Below are 13,418 nucleotides of genomic sequence, written 5' to 3' on the forward strand. Positions count from 1 at the left end.
TTGTGGTGCCAAGAGATGGCATTGCTGCTTCTCTGCACTCGGGCTGTATAAAGTAAATAAGTATTTTTGTTGAAATGCATGGCTGAAGGTAGAAGGAATACCTTTGGGTTGCTGAATACATTATAAAACAATCATCTCGTACTCATGTAGCCGGGGAATAAAAATAGTTGGCACGTCTATATTGGGAACAAATCATGTCAGAGAATGGAAATTGGATGGCTCTGGGTGGGTGGGTGGCCTCAGGAAGGAGGGGGAAGCATTAATTTGCAATGCATTGACTCATAAAGCTTTTGACACTATCCCATATGGTATTTTCATAAATAAACTAGGTAAATGCGGACTGGTTGAAACTACTGTTAAGTGGGTGCAACACCGGTTGGAAAATCAGTCAGAAAAAGAAAATATCAATATTTTCCTACCGAAGGGGGAGCACGTGTCGGGAAGGATCCCACGGGGTCTGTGCAGCGTTGGGCGTTGCTCGGTGTATGGCTTGACAGCTCGCATGATGAAATAGGGAGCGCGTGTACGTAAATTTCCCACTGACGCTATGGAAATTCTTCAGAGGGCAAGCTTCTAATTCAGCACGGCCCTGTAAATCAGTGGAGTGAGATGGATAAAGACAGCTTCAAGCGACAGAAAATGAAATAAGATGCATGAATAAGAGGAGAATGGCTGACAAGACAGGCCTATTGTTGAGAAGTATCTGGGGAATTATGGTGGATTAGCAGCCAAATGCAAATGAACAAAATGACTGCAAAAAATGAGAGCCAGTAATGTGGCTGGGGTTTGTAGCGGTAGGAGAGCCATGGTGAGGTCTTGGTGAGGTGCTCGTTTGTGGAAGGGAGTAAGGGCAAGCTGTAGAGTCATTCTGATCTTATTCAGTAGAAATGCCACCTCGGTGCTTTATATGAAACAACTTCAGCAGGACAGCAGGCGTTCACCTCATGTTCATTAGCGGTAGAATTCCAGAGTGGTTTGGGTTGGAAGGGTCCCTAATGCCCATCCAGTCCCAACAAGAGCCTCCTCCCACAACACCAGGCTATCCAAAGCCCATCCAGCCTGGCTTTATAGGGCTGGAGTACCTTCCTAATTTTCCTGATTTCCCTATTTTTTGCTTAAATTTATTTAGGCAACTTCTGTTCAAATTCATTATTAGCTTAGGCTATTGCAGAGCTGCTTTTTGACATATGAGTGATTCACTGAAAACAGAGACTAGAAAAACAAGGAACAGGACTGCATTTAACAAGGCCGGAGACCTCAACAAGATGCTAATCACCCTAATTTGCCAGGACGTAGTCAGCACCCATGGGATGTCCTTGGGGTTCCACTACTGGTGACTAGAATCTGTGCCGTGGCTCCGTGGGGCTGCTTGGGCACAGCGAGGCAGAGGGGATGGAGAGGGGCAGAGCTGGGCCAGGACGAGCAGAGATTGCTCTTCTCTTTGTCATCTGAAGGAATGAAACTCTTTGGAGCATTTGTAGCACGGTGCTCGTTCACCAGCAGTACCACATAAGCTTCCAAGGTGGGCTTGGTAGTGTTAGGCTGGTGGTTGGACTTGATAATCTTAACAATCTTTTCTCACCTGAATGATTCTATGATGATTTCAGCCTCAAAACAGCAGAAATGCAGAGGCTGAGGGTTATGTTCACTCACCCACCTGAACGCCAGTGATATCAGCGCTGCCGAGCCTCCTACACACAGCAGTCCTGCTGGGAGCATGGGGCAGCCAAGGGGCATAGCAATGATGCTACACCTTAACCAAGGCCAGCAAGAAGTCGGTTTTTGAGAAATAGGCATATGTGCCATGACTGTGCTGTGTGTCAGTAGCACCGTCACGTGTCACTGCTGCTCTCTGCTATGCACACTGCTGCCTTGCTGCAAGCCACCGTGCTGCAGCTGCTCTGAATGGGCACTGATTGCTGTGCAGACGTTCAGGAGATGATACACTGATGAAGTTTACGAAGAATTAAGCTCGTCTGTAGCTATCTCAGGCTTTCCCTGAGGAGCTGAATTCAGGAAGAGACAAGCTCTGCAGAAACAAGAGTGGAAGGTGCACGTCAGCAGAACTGGAATTTGCTTTCTTGGTGCAATCATGAGGGAGATGCTTTGAGAGGCCCTCTGCAAACAGGGCAGCATTCAGTGTGAGGTACAAGGAGAGAGGGCACAAGCCGTGTGCTTTTTGTTTGAACCAGATGTGAAGGATGTGCATTTTGTAGCGCAGGATTACCTGCACTAGCTTTGTATTTTCATACTTCTGCTCTCTGAAAGCAGCGTGCGTACCTACAGAATTTTACATTCATAGAATCTGAAGATTGTAAACATTGGGCAAGACCTCCAAGGTCACTGAGACCAGCCATCAAACCATCCCCACCATGCACACTCACAGAGAATCACAGAGTCATTAAGGCTGGACAAGATTCAGGGGAGACCTCATTGCACTGTACAACTTCCTGAAGGGAGGTTGTGGTGTAAAAGGCTCTGGCCTCTTCTCCCAGGCAAATAGTAGGACCCAAGGAAACAGCCAGAAGTTGTACCAGAGGAGGTTTAGGTTGGACGTTAGGAGAAACTTTTTCTCTCAGAGGGTGGTCAGGCACTGGAATGGCTGCCCAGGGAGGTGGTGGAGTTGCCGTCCCTGGCAGTGTTCAAGAGGCGCCTGGATGAGGAGCTACGAGATGTGGTGGGGGGAGATGTGGAGGGTGGTTGGACTGGATGATCTTGCAGGTCGTTTCCAACCTTGTGATTCTGTGATTCTATGATTCTAAGATCTGTAGGATCATCAGGTCCAACTGTCAACCCATCACCACCACCCACAGGGTGCCATTGAGCCCTACGCTTCCTCCTGCCCACTGCATGTCGATGTTCTGTGTGCTGCAGTTGGCACTGCCTGCCAACACGGTGACAAATGCTTCCCAGGGTGCATCTGTTTATTGTGGTGATGCATTTGTTGATCAACAAAGCTGAGGAAGGGTCTGGAGCACCAGGGGAGGTTCAGGTTGGATGTAAGGAAGTATTTCTCTGGAAGACTGATGATGCAGTGGCGCAGCTGCCCAGGGAGGTGGTGGGGTCACCAAACCTGGAGGTGTTCCAGAACCGTGGGGATGTGGCACTGAGGGACGTGGGCAGTGGGCACGGTGGGGTGGGTTGGACTTGGGGACCTGGTGATCTTTTCCAGCCTTATTGATTCTATGAATCCGTGACTTCTAGATGCAAATGAAAAGAATCAGAGAGATGCTAAGAGCAGTGTTCAGTCTCACGTTAATTTAACTCTCTTCCTTTTTTCCTCCTTTCAGAAGCAGAAATGCTAATCATCATTAATGCTATAGCTGTTTGGAGTTCAAAATGTGGTCATTTCTGCCGGGCTTTTTCTTTTCACAGGAGCACGTGCGTGGAGTTGTAATGAATAAGGTCTCGGAATCTCGATTCTCATGGCTGCAGCAATGTGCCAGCCATAGTGCACATCTAAAATAAAGCTTTTCAGCACTTGGCTGTAGTCAGCCCTCACAAAGTGTGGATTGCTTAAGAATTCCTCTTTGCAGTGGTTAATGTGAAGTCTCTTTCTTGTTACAAACCCATTATTACAGAGGTTGCTCGTTGCCCAGAGGGGGTGATGTGGGTAATTCCACTTTCCTCCTTTTTACGAGGTCTCGCTCTGCTTCTGGCAGACTCCTCTGACATGTTGCTGCACGTAGCAGAGAAGAAAAGAGTCTGTATGTCTGGAAAACGAGAATTCTGCTTTCATAGCATCTGAATATTGATGCTGAAAGCAATAAATACTGCATTTATAAAGCTTAGAGACAAATACTTCCTGGACATGTGCGGAGAAGGAATTAACTGTGGTTTGTAAGTTGAAAGAGCAGCTTGAATACCTGACACAGAAATGAAGGATGGAATGTCTTGTACACTTCTATTTTGGGAAGAAATGCCTGTTATGTTCAGATAACAGCAACACATTGGCGTGGCAGCAGGTTGGGTCTGCAGGCATTGCTCACCTGCCTGTGGGGAAGCTCCCGTGTATGAAAATTGCAGTTGATTTTGTGTGCAATGCCTGGGACTAAAGAAATATGGCCATTTTGCTGTATCCTGTCAGAGGTTCTGAGATGCCGCTGTTATGGTGGAAAGCATCATGTACTCACTGGGCTGCATGCAGTTGTCCACGTGGGAGTACTTCCAACAAATATTTCTTGCACTCAGTCTCTATTCACGAAATTATTCAGAAGTGTAATAGGTTTATTTATTTGTGTACTCAGAACAAAGACAAACACAGTGTTACGTAAGGAACCCCTGACAGGTGGTGGGTTTCATGGTACCAGCCACTGCATCTTTTTGTTTTCTATCACACTCCTTACCTTTTTGCTAGCCCTCTTGTTGCATGAGTTCTCATTCCACGCACTTGTAGAGCTGCAGCCCTGTGGGGTTGGGCTTATCCTGGGGCTGGCAGCAAGTCGGTAGGATGAGTTCTATGTAGAGCCCAAGAGGCAACATCTCACTCAGTTTTGGTTCCAAAGCAAATTCCAGAGCGGCTCCATGAAAACCACTGTGCTGGTGAAAGCATCACCAGTGACCACATGCGCTGCACATTGGGCACCCAAATGGTTCCCTGTTCTAATCTCTACCTTCACAAGGTACCCTTTTCATGTGACTCATATTTACCATTTTAATTACTCATCTATTTGCTTTAATTTTTAACTGTTTTAATTTTTAACTGTTTGTTGCAATCTTTAACTGTTTGTTTCGTTAAAACCCATTAATTATTTGCTTTGTATTCACCTTGTGTTTTGTTTGCTCTTTTTGCCTCCCCCATCACCAGGTTGCAGTGCAAGGCGGACGCTGCTGGCCAGTTAGCTGATGAGCATGCACTGATTGCAACTTATGTGAGCCGGCTGCAGCGCGGGGCACGGTCAGTGCTAGGAGAGCTTCTCATTTCCTCCTTCAGGTTTTTCACAGCTAGCTCATGGCCCTTGTGCCCACCTTGTTCTGTAACTCAAATGGCTTCTCCTTCTCCCTGTTGGTTATTCCTCTGCATACCTTGTGCAGCCATAGATAATGTCTCACCCTGTTGCACCTTTTGTTGACCTGGGCTAAACCTCTGTCAGTCTCATCAACGCAAGCTGCATAATACAACAGCTTCATGGCTTCATGCCTGACCCACCTGGTAGCCTTCTGTGATGGAGAGACGTCATCGGTGGACAAAGGAAGGATAATTGTTCTCTACCCAGACTTGTGCATAGCATTTAACATGGTCCTGCACCACACCCTTATCTCTACCTAGGGGAGATGCAGATTTGGAGGCTGGACTGTTTGGATAAAGAATTGATTGGATCACAGCGAGAGGGTTGCTGTCAATGGCTCTATGTCCAGGTGGAGGCTGTGATGAGTGCTGTCTCCCAGGAATCCATCTTGGGACCTGTGCTCTTCAACATCTTTCTCAGTGTAATAGACAACGGGATCGAGTGCACCCTCAGCAGTTCGCAGATGACACCTGGCAGAGTGGTGCTGCTGACACAAGAGAAGGAGGGAGGCCATCCAGAGGGTCCTGGACAGCCTCATAAAGGGGTACACATGAATCCAAGGCCAGGCTAGATGGGATCATGGGCAGCCTAGTCTGGTGGGGCACCCAGCCAATAGCAGTGGGATTGAAACAAGGTGATCTTTGAGGTCCTCTCCAAACCAATCGTTCTGTGATTCTATGATTCTTTTTGTGCCCTTCCAAGGAAAGCTAACGCTTTGAAGAATTCATTTAATTTTTTTTCAACTTTAGTGTTTGTGCACATTCATATTTCATATTTGTGTAGAAAAGTCTTATCCTAAAGCCCCAAAGCAAAGTTCTCCCATTTCGTCACAGGACATAGCCAGAGGGCTTCCATATTCCACTTTTGGACATAACTAAATTTTGCCTTTGCAGAGACAGAGTTATTGTGCTGTGGTTTAGTGATTCGGGGCTTTTTCCATGTTGTTATCCTATGGATAACCTTTTTAGAGCCTTATTTCACCACTGTGCCATGTAGAAATTTGTATTCCACTGCCGTATTTATGGAGTGCATTCTGGCTTTCCAGATCTCCGGAGAAAGTCATTTTGTTTCTTGACAGTGAGTCACTGTTGTCTGCTGAACTGAAAGCCCATAATATTGTTCACATGACAATAAACTAAAGGAATTACTGCAATCACCAGATTTAAGATAGAATAAAGTTACTGCATCTTGCAGAATACGACGGTGAAATATTGGATGTGGCTAATAGCTGCTGTGTTGCAACCCACTGCAGTAGAGGTTTTCACTCATTTAGGTCTTTAAATTAAAAAATGCCTTTGGTATGGTTACCAGAGTAACAGTGCACTCCTGGAAGGAGCCAAATGCGAAGAAAATGATTTAAATCTCACTCTCTTTGTGCAAGGGAGTGTTCCAAGTCAGCAAGAGAGAATGCTTCCCCACATTCCTGATGAAATCTGTACTCCATTGTCACTTCTTTTGATCTTTTATTTCCCCTTTTTTGGCCAAAAGAGTTCAAGTGCAAGTATAGCAGTCTTGACGAGCTGCAGTGACCATCACTCACCTTCTTTCATCTTATTAAGAATAATTCACCAACGTCCTCCAACCAAAAAATCTTCCCGTGCTGCATAAGACTTAGAGCAAACAGAGCTCAGTGGATTTCATTTATTTTACAATAATATATTTTTCTTTTCTTTTCTTTTTTTAGCCTACTGTTTTGTTATCTTTATGCATCCTGTACTCTGCACTTTCCTGCAGAGTAGTTGGCCACCAGATCTGTGTGTTTCACCTGTGGTCAGTTGACCTAGGTGGACAGATGGCCGCTTAGCTGCTCAGATGGTTTGATTTCATTTCCTTTAAAATCCTGACCCTGAAACTACGATTGTCTACAGCGCTTCTGACTTTAAGGCAGAGTGCAAGGAGAAGATCACTCTCCTTAAGGATATTCTGTCCCCAAGATCTTTACTCTTCATCTTCTACTCGCCATTGGAATCATAGAATAGATACATCTGTTCACTGAAGTTGGAAGAGACCTTCAAGATCACGAAGTGTAACCATCAGCCTGATGCACCGAGTGCCACCACCACTTGGGTCAGAGTAATCCCAGATATGAATACAGACTGGGAAAAGAACTCCGTGAGAGCAGCCCTGCAGACAAGGACCTAGGTTTCCCGGTGGATGAAAAACTTAACGTGAGCCAGCAGTGTGCTCTTGGAGCTTGGAAAGCAATTGGTATCCTGGGCTCCATCAGCAGAGGGGTGGGAGGTGATTGTCCCCATCTACTCTGCTCTCGTGAGGCCCCATCTGGAGCACTGTGTGCAAGTCTGGAGCCCCCAGTACAAGAAAGACAGGGAGCTGCTGGAGAGGGTCCAGAGGAGCCACAAAGATGATCAGGGGGATGGAGCACCTCTCCTATGAGGACAGGCTGAGGGAGCTGGGCTTGTTCAGCCTGGAGTAGAGAATGCTGCAAGGAGACCTCATTGCAGCCTTCCAGTATTTAAAAGGGCATTATAAAATGGAAGGGGATCAATTTTTTGCAAGGGTAGACAGTGACAGGACAAGGAGGAGTGGTTTTAAGCTCAAAGAGGAAAGGTTTAGATTGGATGTCAGGGGGAAGTACTTTATCAAGAGAGTGGTGAGGTGCTGGAACAGCTGCCTGAGAGGCAGTGGGTGCCCCATCCCTGGAGGTGTTCAAGGCCAGGTTGGATGGGGCCTTGGGCAGCCTGGTCTAGTACCAGATCTGGAGGTTGGCTCTGCCTGTGGCAGGGGTTTTGAAAGTTGATGATACTCGAGGACCCTTCCAACCCTGTGGTTCTGTGAAGCCTTTTCCCTTAGTGCCACATCCACACATCTCTTTGGTTCCTCCAAGGGGGGGACTCCACCACTGCCCTAGGCAGCTCCAACTCGCCACGCTCTGCATGAAGAAATTCTCCATCAGATCCGACCAAAACCTCTGGTACAACCTGGGGCCTAGTTCATCCTGGTTGAGTCTTTGCACCTTCAACTCAGTGCTGGAAGAATAAACCAAGCCTTGTGTTCTGTCCCCTGCCACGTCTCTGCGTGATGAATTCCGGAGATCACCAAGCTGCCACCGTGCCCTGTCATCTTCTCTTACATCCTTTACCCATCCCTCAGCCCTAGCCAGTCATTTGGCTGTCTGGGCTCATTTCTGGGTTAGTTTTTGGCAACAGAGCATGAGTATGCCTTTACTGGCCCTCTCCATCTGCTTTGCCAGGGTGTCATCAACAGGCTGAGTCTCCAAAGGGTTGGTGGGAGATCCTACAGTTTGACTGTTAGTGCTCTGCACCTAGCAGAGAGCTGCCAGTTTGGCACAACGCTTTTAGGACACAGAAATCTCCAGCATTACCTTTCCAAAATTCTGCTGCATCAGTGTTCCCAATCTGCACCAGTGCTTCTGGTCTAAAAGCAGACGCAAAACGCTTTTTTAAAATCTTTTAATTACAACTTTTCTCCAAGAAAGTAAGAAATTGACAGTAGTTATTTCCTAATTCACTTAGGTATGAACAGATAATTGTTCCAGGAACTAAGAGAGTAATTAGGAAAGTAATTAGCAGATGATGGAAAACATGGAGGGGATGGAATGGTTTGTGTTCCTGTAAATCAGGAAGACTCAACCAGGCTAAATTACAGAGGAAATCTGACCAAAACCGGTATGAAATTCAGAAAGTGGAATGGGAAGAATTGTTCTTCTTTAATCAAAAAAAAAATCAGAAAATGAGTGTGAGGACCTATAAGGAGATTGTCAAGCCTGGAGTGGAGGCTCTGTTTTCCTTCCCTTAATTCTGAGACTCCGAGTCTCAGAAGAGTTCAATTTGTTCAATTTGGCATTATAAAAATAAATCTGTGTTTTTATATAAATGTGATTTATACAATGTAGATGTGGTTCTTTAAACATCAACATAAATCTGTGAAATTGAGCTTAAAACAAATGTAAATTATTTCATAAAGCAGTAAATGGGGACTGAAAGGAGCTGTTGTTGTGCATTAGATATGTATCTATGTGCTCTGTTTTCTGCTGTGTGGTTACAAACGCACCCAGGTAGGGCTGCACGTTATTTACGGCTGCCCACGAGGTGTTGGTGAATCCCACATCAAACACCCGGTGCAGCTTTGGGAAGGCTGTGCAGCATGAAACACGTTGCTCATTTCCATGCTAATGCTGGTTTTCAGCTCACCGTGTTTTGGTTTACATAACTAATTGGCTGGCTCCCTGTTAAAGGGAGACCGTGCTGAAAACCTTTGTGCAGCAGTAAGGCAGCGAGCAGCTGCTGAGTTGTTCATCCTGATGCTGTCCAAGGTGTGAGGACCACATCTTGCACGGCTGCATCCGGCATGGCTGGGTGTAAGTCTGATCATGGTGCTGGCATTCAGTTGCCGTTGTTTGGTGACTGGCTGTCCTGAGGCCAGGAGCTTCCCTCTGGACATGATGACCTTAGAGGTCTTCTCCAAGCCTAACAATTCTGTGATTCTCTTTAGGGACGTGGTTTAGTGGGCATGATGGTGATGCATTGATGGTTGGACTTGATCTCAGAGATCTTTTCCAACTTTAACAATTACATGATTCTATGATTATGATTATTTTATTAATTAGTAAAGATTAATTATTTTTATCACTGAAAATCGGAGTGTACGAATCATGGAGGAAATGCTGTGAGGTGCAGAGTCTCAGAGCAGCCCCCACTTGGAAGAGTGATGAGAAAGAGCATGCTATAGGCTGTTCACATCGCTTCTCTCTTTGCTGCAAGCACATCTCAGCCGTGGCCTGTCCCCACAGGGCTGATAATTGTCCTTGTCCCCACAGTGTGCTGGACAGCCCAGGCCGGCTGGACGAGGAGCACCGCCTGATCGCCCGCTACGCAGCCAGGCTGGCCGCTGAGGCCAGCAACACGGTGAGTAAACGCGCCAGCACCACTCTCTGTGTTCTCTGTTTTGCTTGGTGTGCAGTGCAGGAGGTGTTTGTCAGAGCTTAATTAGTAGCTTGTTCAAAGTCTTCATCAGTGAACTGAATGAAGGGGTGGAATGTACCCTTAGTGAGTTTGCTAATGATTCAAAGCTGGGAGGAGTGGCTGACACACCAGAAGGCTGTGCTGCCATCCAGTGAGAGATAAACAGGCTGAGAGTTGGGCAGAGAGGAGCTTGATGAGGTTCAACAAGGGCAAGGGTCAAGTCCTGCACCTGGGGAGGAATAACCACATGCATCAGTACAGGTTAGGGGCTGAGCTGCTGAAGAGGAGCTCTGCAGAAAAGGACCTCGGGGTCCTGGTTGACCAAGAGTTGACCAGCAGTTGACCATGGCTGATCAGTGGTGGACCTTATGGTTGACCTGGTTGACCACCACGAGACAGGTCAAGGGAGATGAGAGAGTGCACAAGACAGTCCTCCCTGTCTGCAGAAGGAAGAAGTATGCAGGTACCCAAGGAAAAGAAATTGTGGAGCAAATGTCATGTTTATGCATAGAGAAAGAGCCTGAAAGAAAGGAAGGGAAGCATTTGTATGTTTATAAGTATGCTAAGTCAGTATCTTCTTCATCATTTCATTACGTATTGCTGGAAATTTGTGATGAATTGCTCTCACTCTGGCCAATGGTGGAAGAATTCTTACTTTTTTTTTTTGGTCATACTAATGAAAAGTGTGGCAATATGGGTCTGAAAGATCACAACCATTTAAAAATTTGTAGATCACCTCAACCTGTTTGTGTGTACTTCGTAGATCAAAAATGAGGCGGCTTCTTTGGATGTAAAGGAAACAACATTTAGAGCTTATGGAGACTTTTCAAAGTCCTTTGAAAAACTGCTCCTTCTTTCCATCATTCCATCAATCCATTCTGTCATTCCCTACGTTATCTAGTAGAGTGATGACAAAGCACTGCTGGGGACTGAAGTCTGGAGGTGAAAGAAGAATGTAAGAATAATTGTATGGTGTTTCCTTTGTGCCCAGAGCTTAATAGCAAGGAACTTAACGTTCTTTACTGAGTCCAGTGTTTTGTTCACAGCCAAAAACTACTAAACAGCCAGAAGGGACATACTTTGAATTACTTGAAGAAATCAGATTTTTAGGTCTTCTTTCAAATGCTCTCTGCATCATGGCAGCTTCTGATCATTTCTTGGCAAAGGGAGATCTCCCTGGAGGAGCATCCTGGGGAAGGTTCATGGTGTGGGACATGGAATGGCTGAGATTTTCCATCCGCACTCTTTTCTTTTAAGATTCTTTTTATAACATCAAAGAAAAGAGATGGGAGCAACTAAGAGGCTGGGAAATAACGACAACCCCAGTCCGACAGCCATTCATTGATTTTACAGCTGCCAGCTTTACAGGCATGATCCAGTAGGACACGCAGGCAAGGGACTGATGTTATACGCAGGGGAAAGAAGCAGTGTGACAGCTCAAAAGTATCACAGAAAAAGAGAAGAGCTGCAGAATCCTTGTGAGCTGAAACTGCAGATTCTTAGTGACAAAAAAGAAGTTCTGACCCCTGATTACATTATAATAATGTAGGACAGGTAAGTAACAGTGGGAGGTTTCAGCTACCCACATAGAGGCTAAATCAGAGCCTTTTCAGAGGGAAAGGCAAAAGCTCATTTGGGTGCAATAAATGGCATTTCCGTGAACAACTTGTTTTATAGTCTACAAAAAGAATCTCTCTGGGATTTGTTGCTGAGTGGTGCACCAGGATGAGCTCATGTGGTGTTGGCAGCGTCCGCTGGTCAGTAGGAGCAACCATCACACGTGTGGGTTTAGCAGCAGGAGGGAGCTCACCAAGTAAATCCAGGATGCAGATGCTCAGTTTCAACAAGGAGAGCTATGTAAAAATGAAACAATCAGAATAAAACCCTGAAATGAGCAGTCTGAAAAACAGGAAACCTATCAGATGTGTGAAAGCCATTCAGAATGCTCTAGTAGAAGCCCAGAGAAGCAGCAAAAAGAAAACAGAACCGTATAAGCAGTTCTTTTTCTGGGTTAATAAGAAAGCTAGGGGGATGTCCTAAGGTTGGCATTCAGGAAATGGAGAACTTGCCCAGATGAAAAGAACAAGAAGCCCATAAACGTGGCTGGTTAAATGTTAACCAGAAACTTATCAGAGACAGGAGGGGAACTGGAAGAGCACAATCCAAAGGTGTCTGAAATCCATAGCAAAAAGATTTTCAGTACCATCAAAGGTTGGATACTAACCAGTCAGCAGGGCTCTTTGAAGATCAAGATATTTCAGAGTAGTCAGGGATGGTAAGACCAAAGCAAAGAGTTGTTTGTGTCAGTCTTTACTGCTGAATGTAAAATGTTCTCTATAGCAGATAACTGCGCCAGGGTAGTCAGAGGACAGCACCAATCCAGCACCCATTCAGTGATCCAGTGAAAGAAACATGATCATTGGTCATGACAAAAAGCAAGAGGCAGAAGTTGCTAGAAGGAAATTCTAATGATGTATTTAAGAAAAGCATTTCACCACAATGATGGTCAGATCCTGGAAGAGGCTGTGCATTGGAGAAGTGGAATCTTATCCTTGGAGATTCTTAGAGCTCATCTGGAAGAGGTCTACAGCAACATGCCATGAATTGGACTAGAAACCTTCGGAGATCCTTCCTCGCCTGAATTTCTGTGTGAATGTGAATCTTAATGAAAGTAGGGAGTGGGACCAAAGTGCCGTCAAGACGGACCAGTCTTGGTTCTGCTGGAAATACTGGCGATACGCTGATGTGAACAAAAGTATTCCTTGATGTCCTCTCCAGCCCTACTTCTCTGACATAATACTCCTTATTTTTTCGCATTGGCTGCTGGAAATTAAGAGGGCTCCAGATGCAGAGGCTGTTCATGCTGCAACAGCCTGAGGCACGGTTGCTTATTCTCCTCTTTGAAGTGGCTGACAGTGATCGCTTCTGGAAATTGTACAGTGGACAACGTGGTGATGGATCTGACCCAGTCCATCAGCTTCTGCTTTTTCTCAAATTAGATAAAATGTTAAAGCTGCCTTCTGCAGGCTAGTTACTATAATAAATGTCACTTGTAATATGAATACAAATACATTCCATTAATGTTTTTTAGGGGAACCGTTTTTGCTTGAAGTCTTACTGGGCCAAAATAATTTGAGGCGGATCTCAGAGTTAATTCTTGAAATCCAAGTCTGTTTCTTCTTAGAGAAGAAAAATGAATGGGCAGAGAGGAGAATAAAGGAGAATGCATCATCTGTCACCCGATACATGTAATTTACTTACTAGTGCAGCGGAGGCTCATGGCACGCAACCAGTGCAATTACACCCCGGTAGGCATCAGTCCAGTCTGTGTTCACTCAGAAGAAGCTTTGACTGGGTTGCTCTTGTTTTCTTCAAGCCAGTCTTCAGAGGACAGATTCCTTTTTACTGAGTTCAAGTTGCTCAAGGCTACACTTGGGCTTTCCAGTTCAGTCAAGCAGAGCGCTGT

General features: G+C 45.6%; 2 protein-coding genes across 14 annotated transcripts in view; one reads left to right on the forward strand and one right to left on the reverse strand.

The window, feature by feature from the left end:
- The window catches only part of OST4 (oligosaccharyltransferase complex subunit 4, non-catalytic), a 223,238-nt gene that overhangs the window by 80,292 nt on the left and 129,528 nt on the right, over positions 1 to 13,418 (reverse strand). The window lies entirely within an intron of this gene.
- Positions 1 to 13,418, forward strand: part of DTNB (dystrobrevin beta) — a 188,207-nt gene that overhangs the window by 74,931 nt on the left and 99,858 nt on the right. For 11 of the 13 annotated variants that reach the window (XR_008208815.1, XR_008208844.1, XR_008208843.1 and 8 more), the window contains 2 exons: positions 4,808 to 4,897; positions 9,808 to 9,895. Coding sequence is in view for 9 of the 13 variants with exons in the window: in XM_052692300.1 (XP_052548260.1) it covers positions 4,808 to 4,897; positions 9,808 to 9,895 (178 nt within the window). In the remaining 4 variants the exon portion in view is untranslated. The remainder of the gene's footprint in view (positions 1 to 4,807; positions 4,898 to 9,807; positions 9,896 to 13,418) is intronic. The other 2 variants (XM_052692283.1, XM_052692288.1) reach the window with 1 other exon arrangement.

Source organism: Tympanuchus pallidicinctus, unplaced genomic scaffold (assembly GCF_026119805.1).
Source record: "Tympanuchus pallidicinctus isolate F22 unplaced genomic scaffold, pur_lepc_1.0 scaffold1, whole genome shotgun sequence".
NCBI classification, from domain to species: domain Eukaryota; kingdom Metazoa; phylum Chordata; class Aves; order Galliformes; family Phasianidae; genus Tympanuchus; species Tympanuchus pallidicinctus.